Source organism: Sorex araneus, chromosome 1, assembly GCF_027595985.1.
Source record: "Sorex araneus isolate mSorAra2 chromosome 1, mSorAra2.pri, whole genome shotgun sequence".
Lineage (NCBI taxonomy): Eukaryota > Metazoa > Chordata > Mammalia > Eulipotyphla > Soricidae > Sorex > Sorex araneus.
Window position 1 is genome coordinate 393,420,402 of NC_073302.1, and position 18,281 is coordinate 393,438,682.

General features: G+C 38.5%; 1 protein-coding gene across 2 annotated transcripts in view; it reads left to right on the forward strand.

Annotated features, from left to right (window-relative positions):
• ELAPOR2 (endosome-lysosome associated apoptosis and autophagy regulator family member 2) overlaps positions 1–18,281 on the forward strand; it is a 173,074-nt gene that overhangs the window by 92,507 nt on the left and 62,286 nt on the right. Inside the window, exons 3-8 of one of the 2 annotated variants that reach the window (XM_004602150.2) lie at positions 3,248–3,443; positions 5,699–5,846; positions 8,747–8,833; positions 11,618–11,723; positions 12,845–12,997; positions 13,757–13,845. In XM_004602150.2, the coding sequence (XP_004602207.2) occupies positions 3,248–3,443; positions 5,699–5,846; positions 8,747–8,833; positions 11,618–11,723; positions 12,845–12,997; positions 13,757–13,845 (779 nt within the window). Of the gene's footprint in view, positions 1–3,247; positions 3,444–5,698; positions 5,847–8,746; positions 8,834–11,617; positions 11,724–12,844; positions 12,998–13,756; positions 13,846–18,281 lie in introns of those variants that run through there. The other variant, XM_055144169.1, reaches the window with a different exon arrangement.

Below are 18,281 nucleotides of genomic sequence, written 5' to 3' on the forward strand. Positions count from 1 at the left end.
TTAGACTGCTTAGAATGGCTTAGACAACATTAAAATAGCGTTTGGTATTGATCAGCTGAAAAATATACTATAACCAAAGATTTTTCAGGAGCCCACTCTGTTCAAGGTAACTTTATATACTGTGTAAACAAGAATTGTGGGCCAGAGAGATAGTGCAGTGGGTAGGGTGTTTGCGTTTATGTAGTTAACCCAGTTTTCATCCCTGGCACCACATATGGTTCCTGGAGTCTACCAGGAGTGAACCCTGAGCACAGCTCAGTTTGGCTCAAGAAAAAAAGACAAAGAAAATAAACCAAGAATTGATTCTCTAATAAATATTTTATTTATATTTAACATTATTTTTTAGTTTTCCTTCTGGCCTTAGATAAAAAGAAAACCTCAGAAAAAGTGAGGGATATTCTTAATGATTTTAAAAGGGCACTGAGCACTGACATTCTGGAATAGCATCATTCTATTTGGAAGGCAAAAATTTTAGTTTGAAAATTTTCTTATAGCAGTTTATCAGACATATATTATCATTAGAAGTTTAGTTCAGCTATGATTCAACTATATTCCACAAAAATTCAGAAAGTAAATAGTTTCTGCTTAATATGTTATGTATTTTTAATCATTTTTATTGAGGTACCAGGATTTCCAATGCTGTTAACCTTAGTATTCTTAGTTTTCTGTCAAAACTATCCATTTTGCCATAGTGGCATGACAGAAAGCATAAGTGATGTGTGTGAGGGGTGGTGGGGGGAATGGTAGCTGTATTTTAATGAAACTTTGCATACAGAAACAGGCAGCACATCCCTTTGGACTTACCAGCTTTAGTTTTCTTACTATCAACTTATTGTCATGTTGGCTCTTCTTCTGTTGATCTTATTTATCAAATTAAGGAACTACTCTCTGATTGCAAGTGCTTTTAAAAATTTTTTTATGAATAATAGTAGCACTGCACTGTAGCAGTGTCATTCCATTGTTCATCGATTTGCTCGAACGGGCACCAGTAACGTCTCCATTGTGAGACTTGTTGTTACTGTTTTTGGCATATAGAATATGCCACGCACAGCTTGCCTGGCTCTACCATGCAGGCAGGATACTCTCAGTAGCTTGCTGGGCTCTTCGAGAGGGACGGAGGAATCGAACCCAGGTTGGCCACATTCAAGGCAAGCGCCCTACCTGCTGTGCTATTGCTCCAGCCCATGAATAATAGTAAAATTAAAAAAATTCCTTTGATGTTGTAGTGCTGATAGTGATTATAATAACATGTAGTGACATATAGTATAACCACCTTATACTATATGTTATTATCTCAGTATAGCCTGGTGAGATAGTACTCGATTTGGTATCTCTTTTTGTTCAGAGATAAAAACCCAGATCTAGAGACATGAAGTAACTCATTCAACATCATTGGTTAAGAAATGGCTTGAGTTGGTTTCAGGATAGTTTTGAATAGGCATACAATATTTTTTACGAAATCTTTTTTTATTTTTCAATGTTCATATTTTGGAATACTGATTTTAGAGTTAGAAGTTATTGTATGGGCTGGAGAGATAGTACAGGTGGAAAGACACTTGCCTTGCTGATGGCCAACTCCCTATCCCATCCCTAGAACCACCTTTGGTCTCCCAAGCGGAGAGCTAGGAATCTAGGAATGATTCTTGAGCACGCTTGGTGTGGTCCCAAAACAAAAAGAAAGAAAGAAAGAAAGAAAGAAAGAAAGAAAGAAAGAAAGAAAGAAAGAAAGAAAGAAAGAAAGAAAGAAAGAAGGAAAGAAAGAAAGAAAGAAAGAAAGAAAGAAAGAAAGAAAGAAAGAAAGAAAGAAAGAAAGAAAGGAAAAGGTCTTGTATAGAACCTTTAGCTTCTCTGAATTAAGACATTTATTCAGTAGATAGTTAAGTAAATGCCTTTGGATTTTACCTCTAATTTTTTAATTAGCCTTTGAAAATTAGCTTATTTTTATTTCTTCCTGAATTTCCAAATATATTCTGAAAGAGGAAGCTACATAAATGCGAGTCTTTGCTGCTTTGCTCTCTGCTGGGAGATTTGTTTTCCTTCATGGAGTAATTTGGAAGCTTTATTTTATTCTTATTTCTTTAGTATCTTGATTAAAGGATTAGAGAGTCCTTTGCTACATTTGGGTCACTAATACCACACTGATCACAGGGGTGTGCACTTGGGGCATGCAGATGCACTGTTGAATGAATAATAATAGCAGCAGAAGCACATTTCTGCTTGTAACTATCAACTGTTCTCATTGTTTGTGTCTGCTGCCTATGGGCTTGGTCCTCTGAATTAGGACAGAAGTTGACATCAGTAAAAAGATGTATTCTGTGGAGTGGAAATGACTAGGTTGGAATAGGAAAATTCATGATTTCTGAGAAATGCTTGTTTACTGTAGTATATGGAATACGGCCCACCATTCTCCTTTTACCTCTTGTATATTTAGGTCTTGGACTGGAGCAATAGCACAGCAGGTAGGGTCCTTGCCTTGCACACACCGACCCTGATTTGATTATTCCTTCATCCCTCTCCGAGAGCCTGGCAAGCTACCAAGAGTATCCCGCCCGCAAGGCAGAGACTGGCAAGCTAGCTGTGGCATATTAGATATGCCAAAAACAGTAACAAGTCTCACAATGGAGACATCACTGGTGCCCACTTGAGCAAACTGATGAACAACAGGACGACAGTGCTACGACAGTGTGACAGGGCTATGTTTAGGTCTCTTACTTTCTGCACCAGCCTTTTATTTGCACTTAGATGTTGATAAGTTTAATTAGAAGGCTAAAAATAATGATTCTTGTTTTCAAGGCTCCGTGTCTCTCACATCAGCTGCTAAGTAGTCTCTATATACAGAAGTGCGTTAATGGACATATTAAGAGAAAGGTGCTGAGATTCAGAGAGAGGTAGAGTTGTCTGTTAGAGACAGGGAGGTTAGCTATAAAGAAGGTCTGAATGGGCATTTCCAGCTAGAAAAGGTGAGTTGGTTAGTGTCGCAAAAGAAATAAAAATACCTACCATAAAAAGAAAAAGGATGAAGAGTTGGGGGAACAGTTGAAGTTTTACTACAGTTGGAAGAGCTTCAGGCAAGTGAAAAGGAGCCTGGTAAATGGGCTGAGACCAGACTGTGACATTGAGATAGTGATAAAATGTTAGAAAAAAAATTAGGATGTGTCTGATTTAGAGTTTTATGAAACGAATTCTGGGGGAGGGAATTGGTGGCAGAATGTGAGACTAATGGAGTACATGTTTTTCTGCCTTCCAGCGTTCTCCTGTGCTTCTGGAGAGTACCTGGAAATGAAGAACCAGGTATGCAGTAAATGTGGCGAAGGCACCTACTCCTTGGGCAGTGGCATCAAATTTGATGAGTGGGATGAATTGCCAGCTGGATTTTCCAACGTTGCGACTTTCATGGACACTGTGGTTGGCCCTTCTGATGGTAGGCCAGTCGGCTGTAACAAGTAAGAATCCAAAGGAGCCTTTGGATCTTGACTGAATGCTGGGGAAAAGGGACGGTTGCTCTTTTCCAGAAAAAAAGATGAGCATCATCTTGGCACTGATTGAGATTGTAGATACACTAATTAGAGTCATTTTATAGATAGTCCTTACAAATAGTGTAGTAGGATTTTTCTGAGATTAAAATAATTACTTTCAAGTTGTAATGGAAGGTATGTGCAAAAATGTAGTATCACTTGTATCACTTGTAGTCCCGTTGATCTTCGATTTGCTCAAGTGGGCGCCAGTAACATCTCCATTTGTCCCTGTCGCGAGCTAGTGCAGCCCAATGATATCTAGTGTTTACTAGAAATCAAATGCATTTTTAATATTAAGTACTACATTCAAGTCCATGTTTTTCATAAACACTTCTGTAATTTTTAATGGATAGTTTCAGATCTCTCTTTCATTTTCTAAGTTTTTTTTTGTTTTTGTTTTTTGTTTCAGGGCTTACTCCTAGGTCTGCACTTAGGGGTCACTTTTGGCAGGACTTGGGGAAGCACATAGGGTGCCAGGGATTGAACCCAGTGCAGCAGAGTGCAAGGAAAACAACTAACCAACTGTACTATCATTCCAGCCTCCCCCCACCTTTTTTTCTCAAAAAGAACAAGTAATCTTCATTTAGACATTTGATGGTCTCAAGTAAAATAAAGTGGATTTTATTTCAATAGAGGGACCCTCCTTTACTTGATGTATACCTTTTTAAAAACAGAAGATTATTAACTTCACCTATGATAATGATGACAGCGACAGTGACATGATAGTGATGGGGGGTGAACCGTTAAAGGCTCCTCCAGACTCTTCACTCTGGGATTGCTCCAGGCAGTGCTCAGGAGAGCTTGTGGTACCAGTTGTTCTTCCTTCTTTCTAGCAATCTCTGCCACGTGACATTTGTATGCCCTTGACTCATTATAAAAGTATAGTATAAAAAATTTTAATTTGTATAATATATTAAATAGTGAATATAGAATAATAAATTATATTTTAAAAGTGTCTATTATAAACTTTTTTTTCTATTTGGGCTGTAGTGCTATAGACGATAGGATTATTCCTTAAGCTTTGTACTTATATATGTATGTGTATGTATATCTACACATATACTGCCACTGTCATCCCATTGCTTATCGATTTGCTTGAGTGGGCACCAGTAATGTCTCAATTGTGAGACTTGTTGTTACTGTTTTTGGCATATCAGATATGCCATGGGTAGCTTGCCAGGCTCTGCCTTGGGGTCGAGATACTCTCGGTAGCTTGCCAGGCTCTCCGAGAGGGGTGGAGGAATCGAACCCGGGTCAGCTGCGTGCAGGGCTATAGCTCAAGCCTACACATGTGTGTAATTAATTAAAAAGTTATTTAGAGGAAGGTAATTCTGGGATGCTTGAGAGGTCCGATCTTTCCTGAGCTCTGCTTTGCATTGGTTAGGCCTGTGGACTCTCGTTCCCTCCCTGTTCAGGAAACACAGAGAAACTCTAAACTTTGTGTTGGACCATGATACCAGTTCCTCTCTTATAGCAATCATTCTCCCCACTGCCAAATGTATGTGTCTCTAAATAGAAAATCACAGCTTGTTGGAGGTCCTAAATTTACCAGCATTCTTGAGCTTGTGGACATTTATTTTATGACCAAATTTTTTTAAAATATTATTTTATGCATCATTTATAATACTGTTACTGATAGGATTTTAATGCATAAAACATTTCAACACTATACCCTTCATCAGAGTGTCCAATTCCTTCCACAATTGCCAAATGTTTGTCACCTGCCCCCTGCTCCACCATGGTAAACTTACTAATGAAGTTCTAAGTTTCTTTTTCTTTGGGCCATTTGTTATTTCTTTACTGTGTTTCGTGACCAAATTTTTGGCAGACAGTATCAGAGCTAATTGATTGGCTGCATAAACCACACCAAGATTTAGGAAGCCCTAAGCCCTAAGCAATGAACCTTCTCCTAGTGGCGGTGTTGGCCTCTGAGTTTCAGAATGGGCACTGGTGGAGGGATGGGTAAACTGTCACTGTATGAATGAAATGCAAACACAAAAGTTCTTAAGTTTGTAACTGTACATCACAGTAATTCTCTAATAAAAAATTTTAAAAAACCCAAAACTCCAATTCTACTTGGTGAGTTTCTCATGGAACTGTGTTAATACCTAAGCTACATCTGTAAACAGAAGAAGTTCTGGATCCTGACATGTCATATGTGCACTGTGGTCTTGTTTCTGCAGCTCATCTTGGATCCCTCGTGGGAATTACATCGAGTCAAATCGTGACGACTGCACAGTGTCATTGATCTATGCTGTGCACCTCAAGAAGTCGGGTTATGTCTTCTTTGAGTACCAATATGTCGACAACAACATCTTCTTTGAATTCTTTGTAAGGCCATTTTTAATTATGGAAATTGCTTTTTAAGGGGCAGTTTTACTCAATTTCCCTTAACCACTTGTTCCCTTTCCTTGTTTGCCTCTTTTGATAGTTTGTTAACCTTTTGATATTAACATGTTTTTGATAAAATTTACATCTTCTTATCATTGTTTCTTCTAAATTCTCACCTTGTAGAATACTCATCATCTTTTAATAGTGATCACAGGTGGAGCATTTGTTCAGATTTCTGTATGACAAATATTTTCCCTATGGTTCATATTTTAATAGCTGATGATGTGACTTTTTAAAAAAATATTTCCATCAATTTCCATTTTCACTTAAAAGGATTTAACTCTAAACTCATGGGTTATTTTTTGGAAGTGGAAGTGTGAATAGACTTTTGATTCCACTAATTTTAGTCAATAAAGGATTAATAGATGAAATAATTGTTGTCTCTGCTATGAGATGAAGTATCATTAAAGAATATAAGATAAAGTAAAAGTCTTTAGATTAAATGAATTACATGATGCAGAATTTGGGAATGTGGAAATCACTTGAGTGCCTAAGAAAATGTTTTCAAATTGATTTCTTAAACCTGTAACTGGAAACATACATTGCTTGCAAAGTGTCTATGGCCCAGATGTCAAGAACAAATGTGCTAAAAATTCTAAAACAAATTTACATTGCTCTTATAATGGAAATTTCTAAGTTAAACGTTTGCTGGGAAGAGTCCATTTCCGTTAATGTCCTGAACCTTAGATTTGAAGTCAGATATTTTGGCTCTAATCCAGTCTAGATTTTGCAGTTGCCCATGTGCTATTGGGCAATTAAGTTTGCTTTTCTGCTCTCAGCAATCCCTTTCATAAAATGTTTTGTGTTAAGGCACCTTTCACTGAGCCTTTTGATTCTAGTATCCTTTGATGAGTTTAAGATGTTAAGTAACCTTCACACAGATTTACTTTTAATGCCATATTTTGTTTGCAAAACACTACATGGAAGGAATGAATTTCTAGTTCAGGACACTTTTGCAATAACACTTTAGTACTTTACAAAGTAAGCAAAGTTAAGAAACATGGCAATTGTATAACTGTTAGAATAAGCCTTTAGTTTTGTATAGTCCATTATGTCTTTTGAGTTGTCAGTTAAGGTACTCCTGAAGCATGACATTTCATTATTTCTTCACAATAGTGAGTTTCTACTGTTTATGGACAACGGGGATGGAGCATTCATGAACCTTTTAAAAACTGTTTTAGCTTCATAGTTTTTAGTTTATTTACTTAAAGGCCAACTCTCCACAATCATGTATATGGTTGATTGGATTGGAAATGTCTGAAAACTGAAGGATGTAAATGTCCCTCTGGACATTACATAATTTAAAACATTAAAGTACTTTATTTTAAAAATAAATAGTACTAGCTTTCCCCTAACTTTCAATCATTTTTACTATTTTTTATCTGGAAAGATCGAGGTTGGGCCACACTTACTGATGCTCAGTGCTTATTCCTGTTAATGCTTAGGGATCACTCCTTAGGGTGCTCAGGGGACCATATGTAATGCTAGGAATTGAATATGGTTGATGGTGTGCAAGGCAAATGCCTGAATTCCCATACTGTCTCTCTGGCTCTCTCCTACCTTTGAAAAAATAATGTAGCTGAAGTCTAGAGCAAATAAGTGATTAGACTAAGGCTATTTTATCTTGACTAGCTACATTTATAATGAATAACAGGAACTTTAGTCTTCTGAATGCCAGTAGACTGTCATGATAATACATGATGTCTGAGTGCAGCTGGAAAAAAAAAGCTTTTAGCTTTTCTAAACACAGACAAGCAGAGATACATCCACGTTCTATCACTGTTTTAAAATGGCTTAACACTTGCATAAAAAGCTGATTATGCTTACAACGTAAATAGGACCCTTATTTCAATTAAAACAAATAACTCTTTGTAAGGTTTAAGAGATTTTTTTCCCCTTAGTTACTGTGTCTCTAGGAAATATATCTTAATGGAAAATATTTAAAAGTAGTTTATAAATTGAGATTCGAGATGAATGACTGGGAAAAGTGATTGGCAACATGATTGGGAGAAGAAAGAAATAGGCGCTCTGGTTGAAATTTAGATGGATGATGGATCTAATTTTAATTTTACTATGTTGCTGACAATGGTGATATTATAAAGATGGCCTGACTCTTTGCTGTCTCTGTATTTCTCACAAGTCTGGGAAAGTAGTTTTCCAAATCCCTATACACTTGAGAATAGTTGTCCAGAAAACAAAAATGTGCTGACAGTGATATTAACTGTAGTTGTTCAAACTAACTTGGCAATGATTAATATTTACACTAAATAAAAATTTGGGACTTTGACTTTAACTGTGTCCACTTATACATTTGAAAGAAGCATGGAGAGCTCTTGAAACAAAGTATACTTTATTTAGAAATTTAAAACTAGTTGCACTTCTTCAAATACTATAAAATAAGCTTGACTAAATATATATATGTACATATATATACACACATATATATGTACATATATACATATATATGTATTTTATAACTGGCCTTGTGCAAGGTCATTGCAAGTTTTTAAAAACATTTTGGTTAAGATCGGTAAAATTTTGTGACTATTTTTTTCTCCTTTATTTTCTATGGTAAGTGTTATTTTTTTCTACCTCTCAACATCCTCCCACTTTCCTTTATTTCTGAATGGGTGAAACTTCAATAATAAGTATGGTTTACTTAGAACCAGTCAGTCAGCTGCAGTTGTCACTTTGGCTTCAGAGGTCTGGATGTGTTATTTGTTGACAATTATTTGTAGCCATTATTAGTTTGCTGTGAAAGAAGTTATTGCTGCATGTAGCAAATTTAATTAAAGCAGTTATTAGAGTAGCATCATAAGGTCCCTGTGTTCAACTCACAGATTCAAAATGACCAGTGCCAGGAGATGGACAGCACGGCTGACAAGTGGGTGAAGCTCACGGACAGTGGAGAATGGGGCTCTCATTCTGTAAGTCTCTCTTCCTCTTTCCTCGTCTCCATGCTAGGCCTTTGTTTTTCACACCTTTTAATACATTTAAAAAATTTTAAATAAAAATTTCATTTTACAAAATAAAATTGGACTGGAGCGATAGTGCAGCAATTAGGGCGTTTGCCTTGCATGCGGCTAACCCGGGTTTGATTCCTCCGTCCCTCTCGGAGAGCCCCGAAAGCTACCGAGAGTATCCCGCCCGCACGGCAGAACCTGGCAAGCTATCCGTAGTGTATCCTATATGCCAAAAGCAGTAACAAGAAGTCTCACAATGGAGACATTACTGTGCCTGCTCAAGCAAATTGATGAACAACAGGACGACAGTGTTATGACAGTGCTACAGTGCTACGAAATAAAATTTAAAATATTACTTTAGCCGGTTTCTAATTAGGGAGGAAGTTGCTTTTACATTTCACTCATGCTCCATTTAGGTATTTTTCAATTCTCTCTTTAGGTCTCTTTCTTTTCTCTCTCCTATCACCTTTCCTCCTTTCCTCCTTTTTGAAGGGGTGTAAATAGGAACAAGGCGATCCAAAGACCAATAAACAAAACCTCTGAGAATGTAGTTTTCAAGACTGACCTGTTACATGTTACACATGCCTTTCCCTGCCATGGAAAGGATCCTGGAGTTTCTTTCTTTTTGCTTTTAATATTTTATTTTTCTTCACATTTTTTTTTATTAAAGCCTTATGATTGACAAAGTTGCTCATAGTTGAATTTTAGACATGCAGTACTGCACCAATTCCACCAGCAGTATTAACTTTCTTCCATCAGTGTCCCAGGTTCCCTTCCATATTTCCACCCCTTGTCCCAGCCTGCCCTCTGGACAGGCACAGTTTGATTGTTAAAGTTTGGGTCTTTTTGAGTTCCTTTCATTCGGCTTTCTCTGAAGTAGCTCAAATATATGATTTTCAAGCTTGTCTTTTTGGGAACTGTGCTAATCCCATTGTTGGAAAGCCCCAATTATCATAAAATTTATCCGTCTCAGAACTTAAATATAGCAGTGCACTGTAGCACTGTGGTCCTGTTGTTCATCGATTTGCTCGAGCAGGCACCAGTAAGTCTTCATTGTAAGACTTATTGTTACTGTTTTTGGCATATCAAATACACCACAGATAGCTTGCCAGGCTCTGCCATGAGGGCGGGATACTCTCAGTAGCTTGCCGGGCTCTCCGAGAGGGACAGAGGAATCGAACCCGGGTCGACCATGTGTAGGGCAAATGCCCTACCCGCTGTGCAATATATATTTACTATCTATTGATGTCTATTGGCCAACTTTTTACCCACTCCCTGCTCGAAAGTAAATTGTCTACTGCTCCATAGGAAAAACACTTGGAGTTTGAGGACAAGTGATAGTGAATCTGTTATTTGAGGCACTCTTCCTTTGGAGTGAAACATAATTTAAAATCTAACTCTAGTATAGTAGTTATCATTGGTTAAGGCAATTGGTCTAATATCTGACTTTGGTTTCTCATCTGAGAAATAAGAGCAATTTTTAAGGGTTTAATGAGATGGTAATGAGAAATACTCGGTGCCTTCCAATGGAGATTGAGCGCTATATCAGGACTGTACCATGTACCATTCATCTTTGCTGTAAAGCAGTGCCTTAACAAGGAACAATTAATATGTTCACTGACTGAATATTTTTAAAATCTGTATTGCTTGGAAGTCATTTAGTACCACTTAAGATCCATTCATTGTACAAGCAGCCCTTGGCAACGGGTATACTTCCTTCACTTACAAAAATTTAACACAAGGGGAAATTTCTTCATGCACTATGTTTTGAATCTCTGAAAGGATAAAGTAGTGGGATATTTTTTAACTTGGATACTATATAATAGAATAAGGGTGGAAAATAAGAAGGTAAAACACCCCTCAAAATGGGTTTGCCTGCATTAGCATATTTAATTTATGATTAGAAAAGTATTCCAGGGAATAGGGAGATAGGACAAAATGCTGGAGTACATGCCTGTCACACACAAGGCTCCAAGTGCAATCCCTGGCCTGCATGGCCCCCTAGAAACACCAGGTATGGCTCTGGTGGGTTCTAGCACCTCTTGGACGGCCCTGGGTAGTGAAGGGCAGTGCTGAGCAGTGCCTCGCTGGACCCAAGCACTGAAGAGTCCAGCCTACACTCCTGGTCAAATGGGAATGGTCCCTGGATCCCTGAGTACTACTTGGGAGACCACCACCCCTATCCAAAAAAAATTTTTTCCAGTGGCAAAGGAACATTATTTATGTTACAAAGTTCACTCAGGATTTCCTAGAAAAAATCTTGCTGTTCTCTTGTTACTCTTGCAGTGTTGTTAAATGCTTTGAAAAAAGAAGCAAACTCATTTGGATACCTTTTTGCTTTCAGAGCGATAAGAGCAATTTGTGAACAGAGACAGCCTACACACACACACACACACACACACACACACACACACACACAGAGGTTTCACTCAATAAAACAAGAGCCATTACATATTATAAAGAAAGGCTCCAGGAAAATGGTTTAAGAGTCATTTTATCTTTTAGTTCAGTGTTGGATAATTTTTGTTGCCTTATTTATTACTAAATATTTTGGATTGGAAAGCCATATTTTTTTGTAGAAGTGTTAGCTTCAGTAGACCCCAGGATCTGAATTAACAGACTTTAAACATGGATTTCAGTTTAATAGAGTTTCATTATGCACTATAAAGTAAATAAGGAATTCCCTTAGGTATGTTTGAAAGTAGCAGGCTTTATCTAACTTTGAGTGTTGTTTTTTTTTCTTTAAAGGTGATGCTGAAATCAGGCACAAACATATTATACTGGAGAACTACAGGCATTCTAATGGGGTCTAAGGCTGTCAAGCCAGTGTTGGTAAAAAATATCACAATTGAAGGTATTTCACACCAGTCTGTTTTAGTAGAGCCTATTCCTTTTTTAAATGTTATTTTAGTAGTTTCCATGCTTTGCAATGCTGACGATAATAGGGTTTCATACATAGTGTTCTAAATCACACACTCTACTGGAGTGTATGTTTCTTTTCACCATTATCTTAAGGTACCCTTATAATGAGTTATTGATTAAATTGTTGGTTCGGGTGGATCAAAGATAAATGGGACTGGAACTTACATGCTGTGAATCACACATAGAGGGGGTTTCTAGATTCAGAGCAGATTTTCTGGAATATTGATTTAATTTTATGAATAAACTGAATTATTCATTTAATCTATATGAAAAAGTAAGTATGATAACTTCATGTGTAATTGAATAAAGTAGAAGAATCCTTATTAATAAGAGTCAGTTATTCATTTGAGAAATGTCTCTTGTGCCAGTTATGTGCTTATTCAGATCACTACTATGTTCATGAAAATAAGAAATATCTTTTTCTGATATCTACTAAATCTCTTATTCTTCTCTGAATCAGCTGGGTCCCTTATGTCCCACTGGACCTGGAATGGTTCATTATCAATCAGCATTACTTTTAATTAAGGCAGTGATTTGCTTATTAAAGTTTGGCTTAATATTGGCTTATACTTTAGTGTGTTCCAAGAATGCGCACTTCTTTCACATTTAACCTTTAGTTAGAGAGACGCCTGCTGGCAAAGCATGAAATTGCAAGACAGAAGGAAATTGGGCTGTCTCTAGGATCTCTAAAGGTCTTGCCTGACATTTAACGAACAGTGTTAAAAGGGGGAGAAGTTGGCGCAAAGATCAGGAGATGGTAGACTTATGAACCTAGAGCAGTATTTCTAGTTTATTCCATTTCTGAATTAGTAGAGTTATCTTTGACAACTTTTTTTTTTAGATTTTGATTATACCTCTAATCTGAATTTCTTATTAAAATATTTGATTCAGTTTCCGTCCCAGTTTCTTGCACACAGTAAATGCTTTCTTGGTGTTCAATGAATGAGTGAAGGCATTCAAACCGCGCTTACTATTGTGGGTAAAAGCAGTGAGAGTGTAGCTGATTTGCTTGCGGCTGTTGGCACCAACCCTCTCAATCGCTGTTTTACACAGGGGTGGCATACACATCAGAATGCTTTCCGTGTAAGCCAGGCACCTTCAGCAACAAGCCGGGTTCCTTCAACTGCCAGATTTGCCCCAGGAATACCTATTCTGAAAAAGGAGCCAAAGAATGCTTAAAGTGTGCTGAGGACTCCCAATTCTCAGGTAGGATTACTGTTCTCCCATTTATACCCTTTGCTCTTTCCTTTCAAATTTATGTTTGTCGAGTGCCCAGTCAAGCAGGAAGTTACACATAAAATGTGATAGGAACAGGAAACCAGAAACCACATTGCTGAAGTGAATAAGCATTGAATAAATAAAGTGTAATGTGAGGACCCGGGAGATGGTGGCTGGAGCACACGCTGTGCATGTAGGAGACCCGGTGTGGTCCCAGACACTGTGTGGTCCCCTGGGTACTGCCAGGGAGTGGCCCCTGAACACAGCTGGTATCATTATCATACACACACACAAACACACATATACACATATACGATTGTGCATATAAGTGAATTGCTATCCCTTGCTACATGAATTTTTACCTTCATACATTTTTCTGATTTCATACTTTACAGGCAATTATTTTGAGTTTATACTAAACTAACATTTTTCATAGTGTACTTTTATGTGATTAAGCACTAAAATATGTACTTTTAATTTGTTTCATATTTTCAGAATTCAAGGATAATGGGAATATAATGGGAAAAAATATCTGGGCGTGCTCCATTTATAAATGAACATATTTATTGCTCTAGGGAAAATAAATTTGTAGACCATGATTTTGCTAGGCTAACTAGTTCTGTGTAAATTCCTCAGGTCAGGTGAGTTTGACTTTCTAGTTATCCACTACTTTTGTTATGATTTTGGCATTTGCTTGGAGTAACCACAGGAACAATTCATTTCTGAAATGCACCTTCTGTGTTGCAGAGGAAGGATCTGGGGAGTGCATGGAGCGTCCTCCCTGCACCACAAAGGACTATTTCCAGATCCACACAAGGTGTGACGAAGAAGGAAAGGTGTGTGTGGCAGTGTCTAATAAACTCGGCCTTATGTTTATCTAAACCTCTACCTAAACAGATTACTCTAGTTTGCTTTTTTTTTTTTCTTTTTGGGTCACACCCAGCGATGCTCAGGGGTTACTCCTGGCTCATGCACTCAGGAATTACTCCTGGCGGTGCTTGGGGAACCATATGGGATGCCGGGAATCGAACCCGGGTTGGCCGAGTGCAAGGCAAATGCCCTCCCCTCTGTGCTATCGCTCCCGCCCCTCTAGTTTGCTTTTAAGAGAATTAAAGGGTTTGGTTGATAACACAGGTATTTCAATAGTGCAGAAGAACTCTTTGAGAATTTAAATTCTAGGAACCAGAAAGTCTTGGGGTCAGCTGCTTGCCTTGCATGCAGATGGTCCTCATTTGTTTCTTGGCCAGTGGTCCCTTGAGCACTCCTGGGAGCAACTTCTAAGCACAGAGCTGGGTGGCTTCCAAGTACCACTGGGGGTGCCTCTCTCCTCCACCAAAATCCAAGTTCCATTTCTGAAACTTGCTTTCCTGGCTTAGATGTTCTAATCTGCTTCTTTTTAATATTGTGGGAAAGTGATTTGCTGTCTTTAAGTTTGTCTTTTTCATCTGTAAAATGGGGATAATATCAGTACTCACTTCACAAGACCAGTAAGAGATGACATCAGCTATCCAATGTGTGCTACTTAGCACAGGGCCTGAAAAAAACGAATGCTCCATAAATTGCAGCTGCTTCTAAAAGTTATATTTGTAGAAATGATAACATCAAGAGGAGAACTGAATTAAAATTTGTACTACCTTTCATGGGATTGCAGTTACCTATAACTTCTCTTTCATTATTTGATCACTCCATAGATTTCAGCAATAAAAGGTATGCAGACATGGGCTAATTCTGTTATAGTTATATTAGTATACAATTACACTTAGGAAATGGAAAGTCATTACCATATAAAAGGCTTTTCAGCATAGGAAAAGTATATGCACAAACACTCTACTTGACCTTCTGTTTTATTAATTAAAAATTAGCCTACAGTGAGGGGAAACTGAGACCAAAGTGGCTGCAATGAAGTATTATTTCTAGATTTAGCCCTGTTGAAAAGTGACATTTAAAAAAATATTAATCTAGTCTATAACCTACAACATGGGTGTTATCACTTTTGAAAGTTTTATATTCTTGTATTGTATATGATTATTAATTTATCCCTTTAGCCCTTTTTTTGCAGCTATAATCAATACCTGGATCGATAGCACAGTGGTTAGGGCATTTGCCTTACACATGACATATTCAATATGCCAAAAACAGTAACAACAAGTCTCACAATGGAGACATTACTGGTGCCCACTCAAGTAACTTGATGAGCAATGGGATAACAGTGATGCAATGATAACCATCAGTACTCAGGGCTTACTCTTGGCTCTGTGCTTAGGAATCACTCCTTTTGGGGCTCAGGGAACCATAGGATGCCAGGAATTGATCCTGAGTCAGCCATGTAAAAAGCAAGGTCCCTACCTGCCATACTTTCTCTCCAAACCCTAAGTCCTTTCATTTTTTTTTTTAAAGATGCTTACTTATGAATGTGTCAGACCTAGTATGTTCTAGTATTTAGAGTTCTACTATTTACAGCAAGTAATACTTAATTATAATAGGGGGATGTCTAGTTTAAATGAATATGAACTTTAGTGATAAGATGTGTCCACTACTTTTAAAAAGAGTAATAAATTAAATTAGCACTGTAGCACTGTCGTCCCGTTGTTCATTGATTTGCTCGAACGGGGACCAGTAACATCTCCATTGTGAGACTTGTTGTTACTGTTTTTGGCATATTGAATATGCCACGGGTAGCTTGCCAGGCGCTGCCGTGTGGGCGGAATGCTCTTGGTAGCTTGCCGGGCTCTCCGAGAGGGATGGAGGAATTGAACCAGGGTCAGCCACATGCAAGGCAAATGCCCTACCTGCTGTGCCATTGCTCCAGTCCCAATTTAAATTAAATAGCTTGTAAATGACAAGGAGTAATGAACTTAGATCATAGGTTCTATAATAATCATAAGGACTATTTCTCTGTAGAAAATGTCTGTAAAAAGGTGCCACTATGGGGCAAAGGAGAACATTTGAGTATGGTTTTTAGATTGATAGACCCTCCAGGTGGAGATGTTGGAAGGTAGCTGTTTATGCAAATCTGAGATAAGCAAATGGGCAATAATTGAGATTATGAGCTCGGATGAAGTTTTGTTGTGAGAGAAGAGTGGGCCAATGTCTCGAAGTGCTGCTGGCACAGATGAGCAGGGCTGATGACTGAGAAAAGTGGCTGAAAAGGTGAAAGACAATCAGGAGCCTATTATCACAGTTGTCTTTATGGAAGAGCCAACCTAAAATCACTGTCAACCTGTTGCTCATTGATTTGCTCGAGAGGGCACCAGTAACGTCTCCATTGTGAGACTTGTTACTATTTTCAACCTAAAATAGGACAAAAAATATCAGTTGGAGACTGAAAGATAGTCCAGGAGCTAAGATGTTTGCCTCGCCTGTGGCTGACCCCTGAGGGGTGCGGGATCCCTGGCTGGGCTGGAGGCTGCTGGCATGGCTGGGGTTGTCCACGGATCCCTGGCCCCTTCACAGTGAACATCTTTGTGCTGAGAACTGCCAGGGGTGGTCCCACAGGTCCCTAAAGCACACTTTGGAACCCCCTCACCCAAAGAGAAGACTCCACTGGATACTGCAACACTGATGTCAGGGGTGAATTTTAAAGAGAATCATCTATAAAACTTGGGAAGGAGATCAAGTAGATAGGAGAGATGCGTGTTTTTACAGTTTCTAATGTACATGATAGGATAATAGTTTTACCTCATTCATCCACCAAATATGTATTGGATCCATTACAGAAAAACATATTGGTATTGTCTTTCTACATAGAAATTAGGGCTGGAGAGATAGTACAGCAGGTAGGGAACTTGCCTTACACACAACCAACTTGCATTCAATCCTTGATGACCCGAAAGGTCCCCTTAGCCCCACCAGGAGTGGTCCCCAGAGGACAGAACCAGGAGTAAGTCCTGATCACACCCAAGTGTGGCCCAAAAGCCAAACAAATAAAAGAATTAGTCTCTTGGGGGATGTGCAATGGGGAATACAGACAGGTCCTGAAGGCCTGAAGGAGACATGCTTTTCTGTGAAATTTCCTGTGATAGATGAAAGAACTCTCACCTGTTTGGCTTACTTGAGTCAAACTGAGTTTATATGAAGTAGTATGGATAAAAGAGAAAAAAGTATATCTGCCTCTTTGTAAGCAAAACAGGGTTATTTTAAGAGATGATTCAACATAAAATTTTTGTTAAGTTCTTTAAAAAGTTGTTTGCTTAGCATCATTATTGTGCAAACATTGATGTATGCTTTCTTATCGCTATGTCCAAGCATACATACAGGTTCACTGCTTGAGATCTGATTGCAAAAGAATGTTGCCGAGGTGCAGGGAAGATTGAACTAAGGGTTGGAGCATGCATCTGATATGCAAAAGGTCCCCAATTGAACCCCAGACACCACACGGTCCCCAATATTTGTGAGAGTGAGCATGGTGTCTCCCAGCACCGAGGCTGAATATTGAAACCAGTGAGCCAAATAAATAATGGGCAAGTATTCATCAGAAGTAGGCATCTTTTGTAGTAGGTGGGGAGGAGGCTATACCTGGTGGTACTCAGGGATTACTCTGTGCTCAGTAAGCAGTCCTGGAGGGGTTGGGAAGGGCTCCATGGAGAGCTGGGGATTGAGCCTGGTTTGGCTCCAGCCAGGGGAACTATCTCTCCACCCCAGAAACAGGTATCTTTCAGTGTGAGTCAGATGTTTGGTAGGGTTTCTTATGACTTCCCTATGGATGTGATGGGGAATTGTAAATTAAATATTAGTGTTAAGTGTTAATTGAAGAACACTATCTAGGTGAACTGTTTGATTTACTGAAGATATCTCATGATAAAAGCCCATTAGGAGGGATCAAGGTTTGGGAAAGTCAGGAAGAGGAATAATAGCCTGCCTTGTTGGGAACATCGAGGCTAGAACATTTTGGAGCACCAGGCATCTAGGTGACAGTGCTGATTTAGCTCTGAACTCAGCTGGTCTACAAAGCCTTGATGCATTTGTGCAGGGGCATTTTAAGGAAAAAAGGCAGGCAACAGTGAACTAATTCAGTCTCAAAGGATGACTATATTTTAGTCCTTCTTTGAGCCTGGGATCTTATTTTGACATAAAAACCAGTGTCCAGTTGATGTCACTGGGTACTTCTTTAAATGTATTTTATTCCTGCTGAATACTCAGTCGGACATGAGAGCTCTTCTGTGAACGTAATGGAAACCATGGAGGTTTTGTCCTTCTCAGGGTTCTGGTTTCATAAAACATTTTATAATTTGATCTCAACTTGTCAAAGCATGATTTGGTTGTTGGTTTTACA